Raw genomic sequence first — 24,459 nt, 5'->3', positions numbered from 1 at the left:
TTTTTCTCCTTTTTCTCATCCTGCCCTATATCTGTCTTTCACATTCAACTTTCTCATGTTCTACAGAGTACAAAATCCTTGCGCACTTAAAGGAAAGAACCTGAACTGCATGCTAGTCTGTTGGAGATGGAACCACAAAGCTTGGATGATGTCTGTAATATTTTGGGATTGGTTCAACAACTGTTTCATCCCTGATGTTGAACTCTATCTCCACCGCAAAAACCTTGCCTTCATTGTTTTGCTATTGTCCCAGTACACTTGTCACAAAGCCCTTGAATATGATCACCCAGACACAGAAGTCCTTTTTATGTCCCTAAATACTACTTGTCATCCAACCCTTCAATGAGGGAATTATAAAGGCTTTCAAGTGTCACTACATGCGGGAGCTTTACAGCAAAGCCTGTGAACTTTAAATGCTGACAGTGAAACCACCATACTTGATTACTGGAAGGCAGTGATGATACTCAACATGTAATTAAACTCTGGAATTCTTTGCCAGAGAATGTAGTAAAAGCAGTTAGGTTAGCGGGGTTGAAAAAGATTTGGTAGCTTCCTAAAAGAAAAGTCCATAAGCCATTATTAAAATGGACTTGGGGGAAAATCCACTTCTTCTTTCTAGGATCAGCAGCATAAAATGCATTGTACTATTTTGGGATCTTGCCAGGTACTTGCAACCTGGATTGGCCACTGTTAGAAACAGGATGCTGGGCTTGATGGACCTTCGGTCTGTCCCAGTGTGGCAATACTTATATATTTATGTAATTGACTATGTTGGCATAACCCGGGCAGGGGCGTAGCCACGGGTGGGCCTGGATGGGCCCAGGCCCACCCAGGCGCCCATTCACATCCGTCTTCGCTCGCTGCTTCTCTCCAGGCTCCGCTTCGCTGTATCGCTCTGCATTCTTCTTCTCGTCTGTCGCGCGGTGCTGCCATTCATGCAGGCAGTTGCTCTCCCCTGCCGCGTCTATCCGGTCTTAACAGGAAGTGCATCAGAGGACCGGATGGACGTGGCGGGGGGGAGCACGGCTGCCCGTGTGAATGGCGGCACTGCGTGCAGCATGGCGGGCGAGAGGAAGTGTGCAGGGAGCGACGATCATGCGGCGAAGTGGAGCCTGGGGAGAGGTGCGCATAGCTACATTTGCTGCTCACTCAGCCAAGGTACCGGGCAGGCAGCGGAGCAGAGGGAGAAATCTTGTATAGTGGGAGGAGAGGGAGAAATGCTGCCTGGAGGGAGAGGGGGATAGGGACAAGAGATATGGGGTGGATGGAGAAGGAGAAATGTTGCATGGAGGGGGAGGGAGAACACAGAAATGTTGGACACGTGAAGAGGAGGGAGAGATGGCGCATGAGGGTGGAGGGAAGGAAGAGAGAGAGACAAAGGGGTAGAGGGGGGCAAGAAAGGGAGAAATCTTGTATATGGGGCTGGAGGGGAGGGAGAGATGGTGCACAGAGAAGAGAGGGAGAAATGTTGGGCATGACAGTGGATGGAAGAAGGGAGAGATGCTGTAGGGGAGGAGGAGAAAGAGATATTGACCTGGGCACAAGGGAGGGGGAGACAGAGATGGTGGACAGTGGGAGAGAGACAGAAACGTTGGGCATGGTGGAGGAAGGAAGAGAATGCTGCATGGTTAGGAGGGGAAGACAGATATTGGTCTGGGGTACAAGGGAGGGGGAAAGAAGGATGTGGACAATGGGAGAGAGGGGGAGAGGTAGGACATGGGGTTGGATGAGAGGCAGGGGAGATTCATAGGAGAGGGAGAGAGGGAGATATTGGATCCAGGAGCAAATGAGAATGATGGAGAGATGCCAGACAATGGGAGTGAGGGAAGAGAGAGGGAGAAATGCTGGACCATGGGGAGGAGAGAAGGGACAGGGGTGAAGAGAAGGGACAGGGAGCTAGAAGGGTGGATGGAAGAAGATGCTGGGAATGGTGGAACCATGTGGGAGATGCTGGAGGGGGGAGGAGGAAGAGGGTGGCAAGGAAATGGATGAGAGGATAGTGATTACAGAAGATAGAAATATAGTAATGGGGAGTAGATTAAAGATGAAAGGGAATGGCTGGAGAAGGAGTGAGTTGGGTAATGGGAGAGGTAGTGGGTGAGAGAAGAAGATGACGATCTGATAGGCAGCTGTAAAGTAAAAAGAAGGAGAAAGACGAGAAAGAGAGTAAAATTTGAATTGACAGAGAGGCAGAAAATAAAAAAAAGAGGAAGCAGCTAAAAAGGAATGATCAGTATGTCAGAGGTAGATGTAGTGAGGGAATAGACAGTAGAGAGGAGAAAAGACAAATGCACAGCAGTCACTTGAAGGAGAATTAGTAGACGCCAGGAAATTAGAAGCAACATAATGGAAAAATAAAATGTCCAGACATCAAAGATAGAAAAAAAGCATTTTATTTTGAATGTTTAAATGGAATATGTTAGCTTTGTGAAAAAGTGCATAGCAAATGTCTTTGCATTGTTGTTCAGTACAAAGGAAATGCATTTTTGTTTTTATTTCTCAGGGTTGTAGTACATGTGAAGTTTAACTTCTTGGGGTTCTCAATTCAATTTTGTGTAAATATTTTATTTCTAACTTGTGATCCCTTGTTCTGTTTTTGGTGAGGGTCTGTCAGTGTGATAATAATGGCAGGTACAGAAATCGGAAGGGAGGCAGGGAAGAGAGGGGATTGGAGAGAGTGCCCTCCTTTATTTTCTGACCTGGGCCAGAGCATGTCTAAGTTCTGGCCACTTGCAGAGGAAGTCTTCAACTGACAGAGTTTGAGGATCCTCATTAGCTAAAGTATTTATATTTTGAGGTGAAGGTAGGGCGAGGCAGAGAAACTTTTGTGCCACCCACTTTGGGTTCAGACCCACCCAAAATTGGTTTTCTGGCTATGCCACTGAACCCGGGACAACATAACTTAGGCTAATATAAATAGTTGTTGGAAAAAAAAAACTCGGCCTAAGTGCATAACAAACTTTGAGGACTTTGAAGATGTTACGAAAAAGGTGTGGAAAAGATAATGTACTTTGCGCAAAGAATCAATGGGGTGGACTTTGAGGGCATGACACAAGAAGAAGTAGAGGAACTTTTGGCTGACACTGTAGAAGAACCCAGCCATGAAGACCTAGACAGGATGGTGCAACAAGACATCAGAGGCAATGATGATGACGAAGAGGAAGATCAACCTAAGGTTGCAAATATTGCACCTCTCACAGCAGCAAAAACTGTGGAGTGGACAACATACATTGGATACAATGTTCAGCAGCATGGAAGAATGCGATACCATGCTAGAGCGGTCTAAAATTTAAGCATCTTGTAAACTCTGCATTTTCCCCTTACACCGAGGAGGTGCTTAAGGACTTAGGAAAGTCACACAGACAAGGCTGACACAGTTCTTCCAGATAGCGAGTAGTGAGAGCCAGGATCCAGAGATTGATCTACTAGCTTTGTCATCTTCATTTTGTTCTACTTTGCAGGAGCCACAAACGTCTCCTGAGGTTGATCTGCCAGAGTTAACATCTTCATTGTCTCCTACTGTGCAGGGTCAAACCTTTCCCTCTCATGCAGTTGTTGATGTATAATGCTGTTTTATTTTTCTGCACTATTTTCTGTGAGCATTTCTATTAGTACTGTAACTACTTTAATGTTATTGCAAATAAATAATTTGTATTCAGTATACAATGTTTGGTTCAGTATCCATTTTTTTTGTTTTCAGTTGCCTGAGAAAAATGCAATCTAGAACCAAATCCAGTATTTCCCAGGGGAGCAATGCTTCACTTTTCATGAAACCAGAGACTAGCAGGAACCTAACCTAACAGTTTCACGGTTCACAAAATTGTTCCCATATCCTCCCAAATAGCATGAATACTCTGTAGTACATTTCATTTTATTTATTGCATTTGTATCCCACATTTTCCGACCTATTTGCATGCTCAATGTGGCTTACAGAGATCTGTTATGGCATTACCATTCCAGAGTGTCAGATACAATTGGTGATGCACAGCGGTTAAGGATGGAGAGAAGTACTAAGAAAATAGATATAGAAAGATGACTTTCGGATTGGGGTGTATTGGTGAGGTGGTATAGTTAAGCTATGGGTCTTCTTTGTAGGCCTTATTGAAGAGATACGTCTTCAGGGATTTACGGACGTTGGATATTTTGTCGATTGTTTTCAGGTCAGTTGGTAGTGCGTTCCACAACTGCGTGCTAATGTAGGAGAAGGAGGTCGCATGTATAAGCTTCTATTTTAATCCTTTGCAGCTGGGGAAGTGTAGATTGAGAAATTTTCGGGATGATCTTTTGGCATTTCTGGGAGGTAGGTCCACGAGGTTTAGCATGTAGGTCGGAGCGTTTCCGTGGATGATTTTGTGTACGATCGTGCAGATCTTGAACATGGTCCGTTTCTTTAGTGGGAGTCAGTGGAGTTTCTCTCTTAAGGGTTTTGCACTTTCATATTTTGGTTTTCAAAACATGAGTCTTGCGGCGGTAGAATTCACATTTTTAAAGATCCTTGTTGAAAATATGGGCTTGGAGCTTGTGACCTTAGACAAATAGTTTTATTTCCTACTAAGCTTGCAAGGTATTTGGGAAGGGATTTGAACCTGTATACTTCAGTGCCAACCCTTGGTGTTTGAACACCCCCAGTATTGTCTCCTACATTCCCCTGCTTCTGAAGATGAAAGCTCCATGCAATAGGCTATAGGGAAAGACAGAAATTAAGGCTTTGTCTTCTCTGCTGCTGCTCCTGTTGGCTGGCTGGCTAATGTCTAACCAGTGGGCTACAGGAGGAGCAGAGAGCTGCAGCAGTGTAGGACAAAGAGTTTACTGCTCTTGGTCTGCCTGGAAGAAGGGGAAATGTGATGATAAAGACTCTAGTGAAGGGTAAGGGAAATGGAGGCAGGGTTCAGAGAAAGGCAGAAGATCTAGGGAGGGGAATATGAGAAGTACTTAGAGGAGGGCTGGGAGATGGGTGGTTAGTTGCAGTTGAATAGCCAGACCTTGAATTTCGGAGGAGCACAAAATTTTGCCCTGGCCCCCAAATACCTGAGCTGGTGGGTTCCCCAGGCCCAGGTACCGAAAGCAGTCCCCCATACTTAGCCTGGTAGTCAGCAGCGCTTCCCATGGGCCGCCATTGCACTTCCCCCCCCCCCCCCCCCCCCAGCGCATGCTCAGTTTAACAAAAACTGAATGTGCACGGGGGGAGGGGGTGGACTGGCAGCAGTGACCCATAGAAAGTGCTGCCAACTGCCAGGCCACCAGTGGAGAACTGGTGGTGCTTGGAGTGCTGTAGTTTTGGGGGGCCTGAACCAAATGTAGAGAGGCAGGCTTCCTTCCATGGCTAACTGTAAAAGAATTGGGTTTTGGCTGGGATCTGTAATATTTCTCTGAGGATCTAGGAGAGCAACTGAAAGATGAAATTGTGGTTGGGAGAGGAACTGAGAGGAGGGGGAGCAGTGTCAATGCAAGGGAACTATGGGTCTCCCCTCCTCCCCTGAAATTTTGATAATGTTAACAGTCATAATCATTTCAACAACACTTCTCCCCAGCAATCTTGTAAAGATATATACTTAGACATCATACTTTTAAATGTTAAACTCTGTTTTGTATGTATGTGTGTGTCCACTCTTCCTGCAGGTTAAAGAATGTGCTGTTGAATCTTTGAATTATTGGAACTGTCAGGACCTATAATTTTGTATTGTTTATGGCAGCTGTTTGCTGCCTCTCTGAATCTGCCACCCTAGGCAGCTACTTAGTCATGCCTACTAGGTGAGACAGCCCTAGGAAGGGCATGGAGACGGGGTGACAATAGGTAGGTTAGGGCATATTTGCCAGCTCTGTGGATGTTTGAGCACCCCCAGTATTGTGAAGACTTCATCCGCATGTCCAGAGAGCATATGTTCTCTGTTTACCACCACCAGTAATTTCCAAAAGTTGGTACTTATGCCTGTGTCTAATTTGTAGTGAAGCAATCTAAAATATGGAGTAATATGTAAATACTAAAACAAAAAATATTTTTAATTTTATTCTTGTTCAGATGATTTATTCTGATGTAAGGTTCAAAATATAGCATGGTGGAACACTCTCTAATGAGCTTAACTCTTGGAATTTGATAAATGTATAAATGCTGTTAACGTTACTGTTTCAGATGTATAGATGTTTATCTAGATTTTCTGTTATGGGCAACACATTTACAAGATTTAGCACTATGTACAGATAGTTGTATTAATTATGATGCAATTTAAGTTTTGGTGTTTAGTTTATGTTGATGTTCTTCTAAAGGCTATCAGAAACCCAACGAGGAGTGAAAGTCAAGCACAGGTCCAAAGATACCAAATTCCAAGGACATGCAGTTTTAATGTTCCAAATGTGTGTTTGTCAGTGGTATATACAGACATGTACCATTGACAAAATCCAACAATGCACATTACATTTTCTCAAAAAACAGTGAACAAAATTAAAGCTAACAGAATGTTGGGGGGGAAATACAAGCAGCCTGTGATGCTGGTTTGCCCACCAAAGGGGGACTAACTGCATCTGCTGGGTATTTAGAAGTCATCATATAAGTAGGGAAAACTTGCTATAGCTCACAGTCCAACAGTGTTTTATAATTTGGGGAAAATAGCTGCCATAGCCCTTAGAAAAAAAAAAGCCGAAAGTCTTCCACAAAAAATCTGCAAGCACAAACCCGACAAGGAGTGGAAGTCACCACAACCACAAATTCAAAGATACCAAATTTCAAGGACATGCAATTTTAATGTTCCAAATGTTTATTGCTTTTCTAAAAAGTTTTATGAATTTGCTCAGTGATAATACCTTTTCAGCAGTAACAATTTTTTATGTGTGTGTTCACAGGCAGAAGGAGAAGACAGCCTTAAAAAGATGCAACTGATGGAGCTAGCAATTCTTAATGGCACCTATAGAGATGCTAACATCAAATCACGTAAGGATGCAGACTAATAATCCACATATGAAAACTATTTTGTTTCCAGCAGTGTTGGTTTTTATGCAAATAGTGGAATATTGATCATTATGTGTGTATGTAAGATATATATAGATATAATACACATGCATGTGTCTTTATCTGTGTTTATAGATTTAACTATAGATATGTGTGGATATGTAAAGATATATGTATGCTTATTTCTGTATATCTATATATATCTATATATATAGGGAGAGGGAGAGACCATCGGATCAGTTGGGTGGGTACTACTGCCTTGTGCCAGACTCAGGCCTTTTCTGTGTTGTGCCAGTATGCACCAGTACGGGCGTACCGGGTGACCTGCACCCTTCCTCTCGCTCCCCTCCTCACTTTTCTTTAGCGACTCAGCAGTGCGGTGCAGCAATTAAGAGAGGCTGCCGGCATCAGGGCCTTCCCTCTGCAAGTCCCACCTATGCAGAAACAGGAAGTTGAAACAAAGTAGGCGGGACTCAGAGGGAAGTCCCCGACACCGGCAGCCTCTCTTAATCGCTGCACTGGCTGATGCTGGGGGCCCGAATTCTCAGGCAGGCAGTGGGAGAAGGAGGATGGGCAGGAAGAGGGAAAATTGTTGGACATGGATGGCGGGGAGGATGGGGAAGGAGAATCGCCGGACATGGATGGGAGGGCAGGGAAGAGAGGAGAAACGCTGGACATGGAGGACAGGGGCAGAGGAAAATCGCTGGACATGGATGGGAAGGGAGGGCAGGGGAGAGAGGAGACATGCTGGATATTTAGGGGAGGGCAGGGAGAGAATCACTGTACATGGATGGGAGGGCAGGGAAGAGAGGAGAAATCTGGAAATGGACGAGGGGAGCTGGAGAGAGGCGAATTGATGGAGGGGAGGGCAGGGAAGAGAGGAAAATGCTGGACTTGGATGGAGGAGAAGGGAGAGAGAATTATTGCTGGATATAGATATAGGGGAGGAAAGAGAGGAGAAAATGCTGGACATGGATGGAGGGGAGGAAAGTGAAAAGAATAAGACACACATGGATGGAGATGAGGGAAAGGGAAGAGAGGAGAAAAACTGCACATTGATGGAGATAATAGGCAAAAGCTGAATCCACGTTATACCTCCTCCAGTCAATTCCACAGAGGAGGACCCAGCTTTTTACTTATGGATGTAGGGCAAGAAATAAAGAAGAAAGGAGGAAAGTAAAGAAATAAATGGAAAGGAAGCCTTGGAAACAGAGTTAAGAGAACAGATAGAGAGCAGCAAAATCAGAGACTGGGACCAACATGATCAGAAAAACAGTCATTTTATTTTAATTTTAGTGTTTGGAATATGTCCAATTTGAGAAGTTAAATCTGCTGGCCTATATTGCACTGGGTATACTGGAGCTGTAACAGCTTACAGAAATTATTTATAATGAAAAAAAATCACAAGTTATTTTTTTTCTCCTATACTGGTATATTTTCAATGATGCTTATTTATATGTGTCATGGCTGGTTTAAGGGTTGGCTAATGTGGGTGTGGCTATCTTAGGGGCAGAGCCATAGGTGGTGACTCCGCCTATAATGAGTACCAGTACCTTTTCTTCCTACAAAAAAAAACACTGGCCTGACTGCTTTTTCTGCTATGCTATGCAATCATCTATGTTTTGAAGCTTCCCTCTTTAGGCACAACTAAATCTAGTCTTTGACTAGACAGGCTCCCATGATCACCTGCCAGCCTATCAACTCCATCAACAGAGTGATCCCAGCTGTTGTATCCTTCACCTAGAGATGCCCAATTGAAATGTGGCCTCCCTTCCCAAGACAGGTTTTCTATGAGTTGAGCTAGTTCATACCACTAGCCTCAGCCCCTCTGTACACCCAGCTTGTTTGTTAAGGACTTGCATTATAGTGTTGCCAAAGCAAGTGGTATATAGGCTAAAATGGAAAGGAATGATATGATGAACAGGAGCGTTAAGAAGGAATGTAAGAATATGTACAGATAGTTTTTCATCAGAGGGTTGCAGCTTGGGGGTAGATAAGTAAACAACCAGAACCGCCACAGGCCACTAATCTGATGGAAAGGCTCAAGTAAATAAAATGAGCTTTGGGGCCAGCCTTATATATTTTTTTTATAAATGAGAGTTAAGCTCACTGTTGAAGTGGGAGCAAATTCTACAATGTTGGGTCCAGGATGAAAGATGCTGTTCCTTAGCGTATGCAGCAGATGAATCCAAGAACTGGTAGGTTGTGTCCATCTACCAGCAGGTGGAGATAGAGATTACGATTACAAAGCTGAAGGCAGTGATACCAGACGGCCAGCTCCTCCTTCACCTCAGTACATCTCTATCTCCGGCAGGTGGTGGACGGCTCTTCAGCAGCTCCTGGATTTGTCTGCTGGGGATACTCCTGGGTCCTGTGGGCCAGTTGAGTTTAGGGGTGTCTGGCTGGTGGTGCCGACTTTGGGGGCATACTCAGCCATCTGGGTCCTTGCTTCACCCTTTCCCCCCTTGCCTCCCGATCTTTAGAGCTCTAGCCTCCTTCCTCACCAGTAAAAAAAAAAAAAAAAAAAAAAACAAGAGAGTTCCTTTGCCTTCATTCGGTGTGAAAACAAAACAAAACCAGAAGAAACAGAAGATTTCTGACAGGACCGGGCAGTACAGGGTTTCCCTGTCTTAGTGCTGTGCTTTCAGTCTGTGCGCAATTTTTCACTTTTTCTTTATATTGGACAGCAAGCTATGTTAAGAGCTACTTCAATTTAGCATTCTTCCCTGTACTTCTCTGTTAGGAAGCGTATCTTCTCTTTCCTCTTTGGCCCTCTTATCTGCGGTTTCTTTGGCCATTCTGGGCCCTCATGTTCAGTTCCAGGCTTTGCCTTTCGGCATGGCTATGGCTCCTTTCACCTTTTCCTAGGTTTGAGAGTTTTGTGGCATTCTCCCAAAGGACAGCATCAGAGGTCACCTTGCTCTAAACGAGATCCGAGAGTCTATCTTCCTGGGTCTTCTCAGAATCCTTGGGCTGGGTGGTCACCCTTTAAATGAGCCACCTCGTCCCATTCCAGACAGCTCTGGTATGATTTTTTTTCTTGACCGAGGACTGGAGGATCTAGGTTCAGACTTGGGTCCTCGGGCCTGGCTATGCATTCATGTCTTGGGCTCTGTGGCGGACACTTTGAAGATAGTGCCGTGGGCGGTGCTCATAGACTACTTCTTCAGCTGTTGCTTCTCGACGGGTGGTCTCTTGTGTTCCAGGAGTGTCAGCAGTGTCTTCCGTGGCTGTTCTTGGTACAGCAGCGCATGAACTGGTGGCTCCACAATTCCTCCCTGTGGAAGGGATGCCTTGGCGCCTCCGCAGTGGATGGTGGTGATCACAGATGCGAGTCTCTCAGCCTAGAGAGCCCTTTGCTGCCTCCTTCCATTTCTGGGGCGGTGGATGGCACGGGATGGTGTAGCTGATCTCCCACCTGGACCTGCTTTTGGTGCTGTTTGTCTTTTAGCCTTTCAGGACACATTGCAGGCCAGGCGGTGCTTGTACTGTCTCCCCTGCCTGGACCTGCTTTTGGTGCTGTTCATCTTCTAGCACTTCTTCCATAGAGTGGGACTCAGAGTCAGACTGTGGCCATCAGGTCGTGTCACCCTCATAGAGCGGGCAGGGGACCTCATGTTCCGTTTCTATGCGGCCCACTTTGCGGCTTTTCCTACGGTGAGTTCTCTTTTCTGCCGTCTTCTGGTCTCAGCAGAATGGTTATTCCATACCTGTGCTTCTCCAGCTTGACCTCAGGTAGAGATCTCCGGAGGTAGATCTGATGGTGTCCCAGCTGGACGCCCAGATGCCTTATTTCTTCGGTCATCGGAGAGAGAGCGATTCGGCAGGGCTGGTTGTTCAATTGCTTCCTTAGCCGGAGGACGTTCTTTGATAGTGTTTCCTCCGTGGCCTATCTTCGGCCGAGTATATTTTGGATCGCTCGCTACCAGGGATGAGTCATTCTGGTAGCTCCGGATTAACCACGGCGCTGTTGGTATGTGGATATGGTGCGGCTCCTGGTGACACCTTCATTTTGGATCCTGCTTGACACCGGGCTCTTCCTTCTGGGTCCGTTCCTGAGTGGGTGATCCCTCTTTTTTTTGGTCTTACAGCCTGGTTTTTTGAGAGGCCGACTCTGAGGAACAGAGTTCTTTGGACGCAGTGGTTACTGTTCTGTTGCAATCTTGTATGTGGTCCACAGTCCACTTCTATCGCGTATTCTCGGGTGTTGAGGATTTTTTGAGGCTGGTCGCAGCCCACGCGTGGTCTTCATTGTGGGCGTTTGTTCCTCAGCGATTGAGTTCTTTCTGCAGGAAGGGTTGCAGAAGGGCCTGGCCTTGCACTCGGAGGCGGTGCATTTTTTGCATAGTGCTTTGCTCCTCCACCTCTGCGACCTTGTTCACCCTGAAACCTTGTTCGTATTTTCCGAGTCTAGCTTGGTGCTCCTTGTCTACCGAGCATTTCTTCAGACTCATTTTGTTCCTTTGCAGAATGCTATGCTTGGGAACTTGCAAGCATTGTTCTTGGTTGCCAATTCTTCAGCACGCAGAGTGTCTGAATTTTTTAGCGCAGCCATGCTGAGCTGTTTTTTCTGCAATTTGTGGGGGCTGAAGTGACCTTGCTTTTGGTTCATTCTTTCCTTTTCGGCTGTGGTTTGGCTTTTCTTTTTCAGCCTCTCTTTCTTCCCTCCTTTCGGGAGGGGGATTTTCACACGGAGTACATGACGCTTCGTCTTTTGGATGTTGTGAGGGTTCTCCAGTATTCGCAGATGTTGCATGTTTTTCAGCATTCAGATATTCTGTTTGTCTTTGTTGCTGGTTCTTGCCGTTGGACGGCAGCCTCTGGTCTGATCTGATTTTTTTCTCATTGGATTGCAGATACTTTGTGGATTTTTTTAGAAAGGTTGCATCTCGCCAGTGACATTGCAGGCCCGTTTCACAAGATTGCTATCTACCTCGGGTGGAACGGATGTGCCTTCACTATTCAGAAGATGCCTTTGCAGCGGTGGTTCTATCTCGGGGATTGCTTTGGTACATCCCACCAGTTCTTGGATTCATCTGCTGCATACGCTAAAGAAGGTAAAATTATGCCTTACCTGCTGATAATTTTCTTGCCTTTAGTAGCAGCAGATGAATCCAGGATCCCGCCCTTTGTCAGCCGCGCTTATTTTGCCTGTCTGTTCTTGTCCTAGTCTTTAATTTCCAAAAAAAAAAAAAAAGGAGAAGAGGAAAGAGAGCAGAAACCACTGAAGAGGACTCCATTGCAGTCGTGGTTTCTCTAAAGTCAGCCTGACGAGTTTCTGTTTTGTATGGTTGGTGAGAAAGGCTTCCTGGTTTCTTGTCTGATTCTGCTTGGTGATGAGGTGGAGGAGGAGCTGGCCGTCTGGTATCACTGCCTTCAGCTTTGTAATCTCTATCTCCACCTGCTGGTAGATGGACACAACCCACCAGTTCTTGGATTCATCAGCTGCTACTAAAGGAAAGAAAATTATCAGCAGGTAAGGCATAATTTTACCATTGATGGGTAGAATCTAAACTGGTTTGTGAGGGTAGAGGAAGGGACAAAAGATGTTCGTTTGAAGATGTTGGTTTGAAGAGTGAAGATGTGATGGGTGATAAGGTATTATAAGAGAGACCAAATAGGGTGTGGTACAGGGGAGGGACAATTTCTCCAAATGAGTTCATTTTTCACATACATAGGGGTGGTACACAAACCTTCCAAGCCACCCTTAGATGAAAGCACCAGAAGGTCAACTGGTAACACAAGTTTATTGTGCCCAAAAGGATGCATAAATGAACAGTTTATCACCAGGAGATTTAAAAAAGGTTTGAATATCTTCCTAAAGTTCATAAGCCATTATTAAAATTGACTTGAGAAAATCCACTGCTTATTTCTGGGATGAGCAGCATAAAATGTATTTATTTTGGGATTTTAACCAGGTACTTGTGACCTGGATTGGCCACTGGTGAAAACAGGATACTGATCTTGATGGACCTTCGGTCTGGCCCAGTACGGCAACACTTATGTACTTATAATGGAGCATTATAGAAACAGTGGTTGGCGGTCAGCAAGAAACGACTTAGAACAGAGGTTTTCAACCCAGTCCTTGGGGCACACCCAGTCAGTCAGGGTTTTCAGGATATCCGCATTGAATTTAATGAGGATATCTTGAAAACCCCAACTGGCTGGGTCGAAAAGCCTAGGGCAGAATTGTTAACTGTCCTAGACTACAAGTCTCCTCTTAAGAAAGGGGTAACAGTACCATTGCACCCTATCCTCAAAGATGCACTGACGAAGAACTGGAAATCTCCCTTCTCAGTGCAGGTTGCACCTAAGAAGGTGGGTACGCAGTATCATATCTAGAAGGCTCTCAGATTCACGAGAGCCCAGCTGCCTCACCACTCTCTGGTGGTCCAATCCACCTTCAAACAGGTTAGGAGCTCCAGGGCTCATGTCTGAACGCCCCTAGATAGAGATGTTTGGACATGACTCGTTTGGGAGGAAAGCTTTTCAGGCCTCATTGCTCATTGCCCACATCCAGTCTGACAAGCTCTACATAAGCCTTTACTTGCATTCTTTGATCTGCAGAAATATTGTGGATTCTCTGTCACAGGAGCAGGCCGCAGAGCTTCGCCAGTAAAGCTGGGGTGTAGAAAATATCTTTCTTTGGTATAGCATCCAGACTCTCTGCCATAGATGCTCTGTAATTGCAGCTGCGTGTCCCTCTGACCAGCAGTTCAGGAGAGGTTTGAGGACATTCCTTGCCTAGGTGATAACCTGTTTGGAGATAAGATAAAAGAGGTCACAGACCTCATCAAGAAATGTACAGATACCATCCAAACCCTGTTTCAGCAACCTCCAGTGCAGCCTCTGGGAAGTTTCTGAGTGGGCCTTGATGACCCTACTACTCTCAAAGGCATAGGTTTCCACCAACTTCCCACTCTGCCCAGAACTCCTAGACCCAGCATTCTCGGCCTCACCAGTCATTCTCTCAAAAGCCCCAGCCAGCTCCCCAGTCAAAGCAAGGGGCAAGCTTTTGACTGGCTCCAGTACAACTAGGTGGTAGGCTGAATTTTTATCAACACAGGTGGCCTCTTGTAACCTCCGACCGGTGGGTTCTTCAAATAGTCCTTTTTGGTTACACCCTGCTAAATCCAGAGGTCAATATTCCATCCTCATTCTTCTTGATCTTTCCGCTGCTTTTGACACTGTCGATCACAGCATACTTCTCGATACCCTGTCCTCACTTGGATTCCAGGGCTCTGTCCTTTCCTGGTTCTCTTCCTACCTCTCCCTCCGCACCTTTAGTGTTCACTCTGGTGGATCCTCTTCTACTTCTATCCCTCTGCCTGTCGGCGTACCTCAGGGTTCTGTTCTTGGTCCCCTCCTCTTTTCTATCTACACTTCTTCCCTTGGTTCATTAATCTCATCCCATGGCTTTTCCTACCATCTCTATGCTGATGACTCCCAAATCTACCTTTCTACCCCTGATATCTCACCTTGCATCCAAACCAAAGTTTCAGCGTGCTTGTCTGACATTGCTGCCTGGATGTCTCAACGCCACCTGAAATTAAATATGACCAAAACCGAGCTCTCATTTCCCCCCCCCCCCCCCCCCCCCCCCAAACCCACCTCCCCGCTCCCCCCGTTTTCTATTTCTGTTGATGGCTCTCTCATTCTCCCTGTCTCCTCAGCTCGAAACCTTGGGGTCATCTTTAACTCTTCTCTCTCCTTCTCTGCTCATATCCAGCAGACCGCCAAGACCTGTCGTTTCTTTCTTTACAACATCCGTAAAATCCGCCCCTTTCTTTCCGAGCACTCTACCAAAACCCTCATCCACACCCTTGTCACCTCTCGTTTAGACTATTGCAATCTGCTTCTTGCTGGCCTCCCACTTAGTCACCTCTCCCCTCTCCAGTCGGTTCAAAACTCTGCTGCCCGTCTCATCTTCCGCCAGGGTCGCTTTACTCATACTACCCCTCTCCTCAAGACCCTTCACTGGCTCCCTATCCGTTTTCGCATCCTGTTCAAACTTCTTCTACTAACCTATAATGTATTCACTCTGCTGCTCCCCAGTATCTCTCCACACTCGTCCTTCCCTACACCCCTTCCCGTGCACTCCGCTCCATGGATAAATCCTTCTTATCTGTTCCCTTCTCCACCACTGCCAACTCCAGACTTCGCGCCTTCTGTCTCGCTGCACCCTACGCCTGGAATAAACTTCCTGAGCCCCTACGTCTTGCCCCATCCTTGGCCACCTTTAAATCTAGACTGAAAGCCCACCTCTTTAACATTGCTTTTGATTCGTAACCACTTGTAACCACTCGCCTCCACCTACCCTCCTCTCTTCCTTCCCGTTCACATTAATTGATTTGCTTACTTTATTTATTTTTTGTCTATTAGATTGTAAGCTCTTTGAGCAGGGACTGTCTTTCTTCTATGTTTGTGCAGCGCTGCGTATGCCTTGTAGCGCTATAGAAATGCTAAATAGTAGTAGTAGTAGTAGTAGTGCATTGGTGTGAAAGACCACTGAGAGCTTCATACTTCAGCCCTTGGCATAAGCAGGTACTTGTAGAGGAAATCTCTGCCCTTCTACAGGCCAATGCAGTCGAACCCATGCCACCAGGCAAGAAGGGAAGGAATTATATTCCAGGTACTTTTGTGCTCAAGAAGATGGGGGGGGGGGGAGATTTTGTCCCATCCTAGACCTAAGGGCCCTGAACAAATTGCTGATGATAGAATAGTTCAGGATGATTTCCTAGGCACCCTTCTCCCTGTGATTCAGGAAAATGATTGGCTATGCTCTCTGGACTTGAATGCATATACCCACATTTTGATATTTCCCATTCACAGGAGGCATCTCAGATTTCTGATAAGGAAACACCACTACAGTACTGTGTTCTGTTATTTGGCCTTGCTTCGGCTCCCAGAGTATTCACAAAGTTTCTAGCAGTAGTAGTGATGTATTTACGCAGACTTGGGAGTATGTGTTTCTGTATCTGGATGATTGGCTAATCAAGAGTACATTGCAGGAGGGGTGATAGAGATAATGTGCCTAACTATTCGGGTCTTGGAGCTACTAGGGTTTCTCATAAACTACCCAAAGGTCCCACCTTCTTCCGCTCCAGCATTTGGAGTTGTTCTAGGCTGCGCATTTGATTTGCTATTCGCTATAAACTTATGAAATATCACAAAATATTATAGAACAATTATACAGGAATTAGAGAGCATTAAAAGTCTTTTTAATTGCTCACCCACCATCACAGCATCAGACATCAGTTGTAAAGTTATAACAAACTTACAAAATCTAGCATCAGTACCTCTGGTAATAATTATAAGTAATTAGACTAGATAAAGAAGAGAGAAAGGAGGAAGAAAGTTTGTTCCTCATAAAAAGGTCACAGAACAGAGAGAAAGCAATGGAAACAGAACAGAGAGAAAGCAGATAAAGAATGAATGAAAGAAAGATTCATAGCTATAGAGAATTAGATTCTCTCAGGTACGAAGGTGGGGGAAGCAGACCCCTTAGGGAAAAACATAGGCCATTGGACGGATCTGAAACACTCTCTCCATGCCTAGTTTTTCAGAGTTCCTTTGTCTGAGGCGTGGTTTTACAGGCTTTTGTGAGCATCCACCTCTCCTCTACCCTGGACCAATCATAGATGCTGCCCATGGGCTGGAGACTTGTAATTTGGACTTTCATATGTGCTGGAAGCTTGCAATTGGTCCTTGCTATACCTGTAATCACTTTTGTAACAGGATATACCAAGTATCTGAATTGCCTTAGCAACATGAGACCCCATCAGAGCATGTGACCAGCTAGAAATTCCTTCATGTGTCTGATAGGAAAAAGAGAGATGGGGGATGGAAAATAGTGCAGTATACCTGAAATAAGTTAAATAGTGCAGTATACCTGAAATAAAACTTAATTACATGGGAGCCCTGCTCGATGCATTGCTGACTCGGGCTTTTCACCCACAAACGAGAGCAGACACCTTGACAGCACTAGCCTTGCAGGCCCGCAGCAGCAATCAGGTCACAGGTCAACAAATGTTAAAATTGATGGGCCACATGGCCTCAACAGTGCATGTCACTGCCATGGCACGGCTCCATCTGAGAGCGGCCCAGTGGACCCTAGCTTCCCAGTGGTCTAAGGTTGCTAGGAGTCTAGTGGATGCAATCCAGATTCTGCAAGAATTAACTCATGCCCTTCTCTGGTGAACAATTTGATAGAATTTGACTGTGGGACTACCATTCCAATTCCACCCCCTCAGAAGGTGTTTACAACAGATGCATCCAACCTAGGATGGGGAGCTTATGTGGATGGGCTTCACACCAAGGAACTTGGTCTGCTCAGGAAAAAAAAATCTTCATATCAACTTCTTTGAGCTGAGGGCCATTTCAAATGCTCTAAAGGCTTTCAGAGATTGACTACAGAACCAAATTATTCTCATTCATACAGACAACCAGGTTGCAATGTTCAGTGTAAATAAGCAGTAGGGTATTGGTTTCTACCCCTTCTGTCAGGAAGCAATGGAAATATGGCAGTGGACCCTCCTTCATGGAATGATACTTCAAGCCACTTACCTACCAGGAAAGGAGAACTGCCCTTCAGACAGACTGTGGATGGTTTTCAACCTCATGAGAGATCTTTCAACATATGCATAGCCCGCAAGGTCCTCCAAGCACAGCCCCCCTCCCCCCAACATTGATCTTTTTGCCACTCATCTCAACAACAAGGTCCCCCAGTTCTGTTCCAGTATCAGATCACATGGAAGATTAGTGTCGGATGCCTTTCTCCTGCATTGGGAGAAGGGACTTCTGTATGCATGTCCTCCAATACCTCTCATAGATAACACATTGCTGAACTCAAGCAAGACCAGGGAACTATGATCCTAATCACTCCTCACTGGCCAAGGCAGATCTGGTTTCCTTCTTTTCTGGAGTTGTCCTCTGAAGATCCGTGGCCACCGGAATATTTTCCAACCCTCTTGCACAGAATGATGGATCTTTTCTGCATCCCAGCCTCCAATCTCTTGCCCTCACAGCCCTCTCCTTGAAGTTGTATTCTTTAGCTATCTTACAAGACTGAGGGACCTGCTCTTGCGTGTCGAGTGGGAAAGCACCAGCACATGTGCGATGGGACACTGCTAGGAATACCTCCACTAATGTCGCTAGTCAGCGTCCGCACCGGACTCTATCAGATGTCACCCATCTATGAGAATATTTGCTTTAACCCTTTAGTGTCCAATGTTCCCGTAATAAGCCATATGGGAACAGATTGATGGGAACATTGGACACTAAAGGATTAAATTAGAGAGACATTCAAATCAAAATGAAAAATCCAGTATTCAGATTGCCATGTGTAAAATAAAAATAATAGTGACGTTTCAAATATGCAAAAATTAAAAGAATAAAAATACTAAAATGTATCTAAAAAGTGATTACAAATAAACCCTGTTCATCACTGGTTATTTATATAAACAATTATTCATACATAGTAACTTAGATGACGACAGAGAGAGACTGTACAGTCCATCCAGTCTGCCCAACAAGATAAACTCACATGTGCTACTCTATGCGTATACCTGACCTTGATTTGCATTTGCCATTTTCAGGGCGCAGACCATAGAAGTCTGCCCAGCACTAGCCCCGCCTCCCCCACCGGCTCTGCTACCCAATCTCCGCTAAGCTTCTGAGGATCTATTCCTTCTGAACAGGATTCCTTTATGTTTATCCCACGCATTTTTGAACTCCGTTACCTTTTTAATTACCACCTCCTGCGGGAGGGCATTCCAAGTATCCACCACTTTTTCCGTGAAAATATACTTCCTGACATTTTTCCTTAGTCTGCCCCCCTTCAATCTCATTTCATGTCCTCTAGTTCTACCGCCTTCCCATCTACGGAAAAGGTTCATTTGCGGATTTATACCTTTCAAATATTTGAATGTCTGTATCATATCACCCCTGTTTCTTCTTTCCTCCAGAGTATACATGTTCAGGTCAGCACGTCTCTCCTCATACGTCTTGTAACGCAAATCCCATACCATTTTTGTAGCTTTTCTTTGCACCGCTTCAATCCTTTTTACATCCTTAGCAAGATACGGCCTCCAAAACTGAACACAACACTCCAGGTGTTTCCTCACCAACGACTTATACAGGGGCATCAACACCTCCTTTCTACTGCTGGTCACACCTCTCTCTATACAGCCTAGCAACCTTCTAGCTACGGCCACCGTCTTGTCACAATGTTGCGTTGCCTTCAGATCCTCAGATACTATCACCCCAAGATCCCTCTCCCCGTCCATACATATCAGACTCTCACCACCTAACATATATGTCTCCTGTGGATTTCTACTCCCTAAATGCATCACTTTGCCTTTCTTCGCATTGAATTTTAATTGCCAAACCTTAGTCCATTCTTCTAGCTTCTGCAGATCCTTTTTCATGTTTTCCACTCCCTCCCGGGTGTCCACTCTGTTACAAATTTTAGTGTCATCCGCAAAAAGGCAAACTTTACCTTCTAAGCCTTCGGCAATGTCACTCACAAATATATTGAACAGAATCGGCCCCAGCACCAATCCCTGAGGCACTCCACTGCTCACCTTTCCCTCATCCGATCGAATTCCATTTACCACCACGCTCTGGCGTCTGTCCATCAACCAGTTCCTAATCCAGTTCACCACTTTGGGTCCTATCTTCAGCCTGTCTAGTTTATTCAAGAGCCTCCTGTAGGGAACCATGTCAAAAGCTTTGCTGAAATCTAAGTAGATTACGTCTATAGCACATCCATGATTCATTTCTCTGGTCACCCAGTCAAAGAATTCAATGAGATTCATTTGGCACGATTTACCTTTGGTAAAGGCAACTTATTGGCTTCCAAGAAATTCACTGTCCTTTCCTTCAGCATCGCTTCCATTACTTTTCCAATAACCGAAGTGAGGCTTACCGGCCTGTAGTTTCCAGCTTTTTCCTTATCACCACTTTTGTGAAGAGGGATCACATCCACTGTTCTCCACTCCCATGGAACCTCTCCTGTCTTCAAAGATTTATGAAACAAATCTTTAAGAGGACCCGCCAGAACCTCTCTGAGCTCCCTCAATATCCTGGAGTGGATCCCGTACGGTCCCATAGCTTTGTCCACCTTTAGATTTTTAAGTTGTTCATACACACACTCTTCTGTGAACGGTGCTATATCCACTCCATTCTCATATGTACTTTTCAGTCAATCGTGGTCCTTCTCCAGGATTTTCTTCTGTGAAAACAGAACAAAAGTATCTATTTAGCAAATTTGCTTTTTTCTTCATCATTATCTGCATAGCGGTTCGCAGCATCTTTCAGTCTCACAATTCCCTTTTTATTTATTTACGGTTCATTTTTACCCCACATTTTTCCACAAATGCAGACACAATGTGGCTTCCATGAATTACAAAAGTTAAAATATACAACACATGAATTTAACAGTAGAATAAGGATAAAACGTTAGCAGCAATTAGTCTTCCTTCTTTCACTAATATACCTGAAGAGATTTTTGTCACCCTTCCTTACCTTTTCTTGCCATTTGTTCTTCTGCTTGCGCTTTTGCCAGACGTATCTGTCTCTTGGCGTCTTTCAGTTTCATCCGGTATTTCTCTCTCTCTTCCTCTTCTTGAGTTTTTCTGTATTTCAGGAACACCAACTCTTTAACCTTTATTTTCTCAGCCACTTGCTTTGAGAACCATATCGGTTTCCTTTTTCTCTTGCTTTTATTTACTCCCCTTACATAAAGGTTTGTAGCCCTTTTTATAGCTTCTTTCAGCCTGGACCACTGTCCTTCCACTTCTCGTTTGTCCTCCCAGCCCATCAGCTCCTTCCTCAGGTATTCCCCCATTTTACTAAAGTCAGCATGCTTGAAATCCAGGACTTTGAGTTTTAAGTGGCCGCCCTCCACTTCAGCAGTCATATCAAACCAAACTGTTTGATGGTCATTGCTGCCCAGGTGGGCACCCACTCGCACATTTGACATACTATCCCCAATTGTGAGCACCAGATCCAGCGTCGCTCCCTCCCTCGTGGGTTCCATAACTATTTGTCTGAGCAGAGCACTTTGAAAAGCATCCACGATCTCTCTACTTCTTTCCGATTCCGCAGATGGAACCTTCCAATCTACATCCGGGCAGATTGAAATCTCCCAGCAACAGCACCTCTCTTTTCTTTCCCAACTTTTGAATATCTGCGCTCAGATCTTTACCTAGTTCCTCCAATTGTGTCGGGGATCTGTAGACAACACCCACGTGGACAGAGGTTCTATCTCTTTTTAAGGTGATCCATATCGCTTCTTCCTTTCCCCAGATCCCTGTCATTTCAGTCACTGCGATATCATTTCTCACATGTGTGCAATTATGTATTAAGTCTGCAGCTGTGCAGTTATTGTTTCTTAGATAAGGGTCACCCCTGACTCCTCTCTATACCATTTTCCTTGGTTTCTGTTTTCTCTTATAATCAGCTTTTATCAACATTATACAACACTTATAATCACCACTTGTTTTAATTATTTTATTTTTATTTATTTCCATCTCTATTTAGATGTTAGCGGTTATTAATTATTTAGGGCTCCTTGTACTAAGTCGCGGTAGTGATTCCTGGCACGGCAAATGCGACAAAGCTCATTCAATTCCTATGGGCTTTGTCGCATTTGCAGCGCTGGACTCAGGTGGCAAGAGTCCTTAATGTATTAGTGTTAGGTTTTTTAATTTTTGTTAATTTATTGCTTACACCCTTTTAGTATACTTTTTCCCATGGAGGCTCTTATATGTACAATCTAGGCACTTCAGCGGTTTTAGTTAAGTTTGTCTCTCATTTTCTGTATCGTGATTTAAATGTTGCATATTTTCCTTTCATAGCTTCATTGGAGTAGTAACTTTTATTTGGTAGTCACTTTTTAAATTCATTTTAGCATTTTTATTTATTCTGTTGTATATTTGAAATGTCACAATTTTTATTTTATACGTTGCAATCTGAATACAGGATTTTTCATTTTCTTAGTTTGTGCATCTCTAATGTAATTATTTCACATACTGTTATTCAGTCATCCATTGTTTATATTTGTGTTTACCTATTTGTTATTGTTCAGAGTTTGTGACTTCTGAAGCAGACATTAATTGCTGAAACACAGATCTATGTCGTGCACTCTTTCAGTAGTGCTCCATTATAGTCCTTCTGGTGAAACTGTTCATTTCTGCGCCCTTTTGGGTCCATTAAATGTATACTATGTGATCTTCTGGTGCTTTTCATTTGTCGATGTTTGGCAGGTCTGTATATCACCACTACTTAGGGGTTTTTTTCCCCGACAGTTCATTTTTCCCATTCCATAACAAGAATGAAACCTCAGTCAAATTTACTGCTAATGCTCACCAACTTGAATCATGCCATTACGGAGGGCTTTATGTGCCAGAATAAGGATCTTTTTTTTTTTCTGAAAGCAAAAGCCGACTGGATACCAGTGATATTGGTACAGAAGAGGGGGATATATGATCAAATTTGCTTGTGTGACATAGAACTGTAATTGCAGTATACAGGACTGCCTGAAGGCATTTCAGGGATATCTGCAGAAGACCAGTGAAAATTACATTTTCCTAGTCTAGTCTACATATAACAATAACATGAAGGATTCTTTGCTGATCCGAGATATTTAGGAAACCCAGTGGCGTTCCTAGGGGCACTGACACCCGGGGCGGATCGCCGATGTGCCCTGCCCCCCACCCCCGGCGAAAGGACACCCCCCACCCCGGCAAAAGAACCCCCTCACCCCTGGGTGCACACTGGATGTAACCTGTTCCGAGGCAGAGGGAGCATGGAAACGAACGACACTGACCGGCTCGCGGCACCCCCACCCCCCCCAGCGGCGTGCACCCGGGGCGGACCGCCCCCACCGTCCCCCCCCCCCTTTCCCCCCTGGTATGCCACTGAGGAAACCACAAGCAGATCTGAATTGGCGAACAGAATAAAATAGCGTTTCAGTACCAGGGGGAATCAAATGAAAGTTGATGGTCTAGAATGACTCCAAGAGACCTGAATGAGTCTGTTAGCTGGATGGGACACACTGATAATATCGGTGCAGTGGAGGGATGGGTTGTGGTCTTGGATGTTTTAGGTACTAGTAAATAATTTTGGGGTACAGCATACATACACAATACAGTCAATACAGTGGAGGAGTAACCTAGTGGTTAGTTCAGCGGACTTTGATCCTGGGAAACTGGGTTCAATTCCCACTGCATCTCCTTGTGACTCTGGACAAATCACTTAACCCTCTCTTGCCCCAGGTGTAAATAAGTACCTGTATATCAACTGCTTTGAATGTAGTTGCAAAAACCACAGGCGGTATATCAAGTCCTATTTCCTTAATATAAATAAAGAACAAAAATAACAATGGTAAAATACAACCATAATAAAAAATTCTGGTGCACCATGTAAAATTAACCATACCTCTTGATCAATAATTAAGTTACAATGGCAAACGTTTGCCACTCTCACTATCATACAACTGGGTGTAATTCATTTCTCAAATGAAAATCATATAAGCCACAATACACTAGTATTCAAGTCTAGCAAAAATTGCTTCATGCAAGAGCTGACTGGTAATTTTCATCTGCAACCTAATTCTTCATACAAGTGCAAATTCTCCTCTAGGGTATACATATTTAGGTCTTTCACTCTCTTACATGTTCTATGGCGCAAGCTCCATATCATTCTTGTCGCCTTCCTTTGGACCACTTCAAGTCGTCTTATATCTTTAGCAAGATATGGCCTCCAAAACTGAACACAGTACTCCAGGTGGTGCCTCACCAACAATTTGTACAGGGGCATCAACACCGCCTTTCTTCTGCTGTTTCACTTCTCTCTGTACAGCCTAGCTTCCTTCTAGCTAAGGCCACCGACTTGTCCCACTGTTTCATCGCTTTCAGATCCTCAGATACTATCACCCCAAGATCCCTCTCCGTCTGTGCATATCAGCTTCTGTCCGCCTAACACATACATCTCCCTTGGAGTTCTACTCTCTAAGTGCATCACTTTGCACTTCTTTGCATTGAATTTTAATTGCTAAACATTAGACCATTCTTCTAACTTCAGATCCTTTTTCATGTTTTTCCCTCCCTCCATGGAGTGTCCACTCTGTTACAAATCTTGGTATCATCCGCAAGAAAAGGCAGACCTTACCTTCTGAACATTCAGCAATGTCGCTCACAAATATATTGAACAGAATCGGCTCGAGCATCGATCCTTGAGGCACTCCACTACTCACCTTTCCTTCCTCTGAGTGAATTCCATTAACCACCACCCTCTGGTGTCTCTCCGTCAACCAGTTCCTAATCTAGTTCACCACTTTGGGTCCTAACTTCAGCCTGTCAAGTTTATTCAAGAGCCTCCTATGAGGAACTATGTCACAGGCTTTGCTGAAATCTAAGTAGGTTACATCTAGCAGACGTTCTCAATCAGGTTCACTGATCACCCAGTCAAACAATTCAATCAGATTCGTTTGGCATCATTTACCTTTGGTA

The 24,459-nt window shown here is 44.7% G+C and overlaps 1 protein-coding gene across 8 annotated transcripts in view; it reads left to right on the top strand.

Annotated features, from left to right (window-relative positions):
- The window catches only part of QKI (QKI, KH domain containing RNA binding), a 552,778-nt gene that overhangs the window by 453,134 nt on the left and 75,185 nt on the right, over positions 1-24,459 (top strand). For all 8 annotated transcript variants that reach the window (XR_003941579.1, XM_030198090.1, XM_030198088.1 and 5 more), the window contains one exon: positions 6,838-6,925. Coding sequence is in view for 7 of the 8 variants with exons in the window: in XM_030198090.1 (XP_030053950.1) it covers positions 6,838-6,925 (88 nt within the window). In the remaining variant the exon portion in view is untranslated. The remainder of the gene's footprint in view (positions 1-6,837; positions 6,926-24,459) is intronic.

This window comes from Microcaecilia unicolor, chromosome 3 (assembly GCF_901765095.1).
Source record: "Microcaecilia unicolor chromosome 3, aMicUni1.1, whole genome shotgun sequence".
NCBI classification, from domain to species: Eukaryota; Metazoa; Chordata; class Amphibia; order Gymnophiona; family Siphonopidae; genus Microcaecilia; species Microcaecilia unicolor.
The sequence above is the reverse complement of the archived record's forward strand: the minus strand, read 5'-3'. Positions and strand labels throughout refer to the sequence as shown.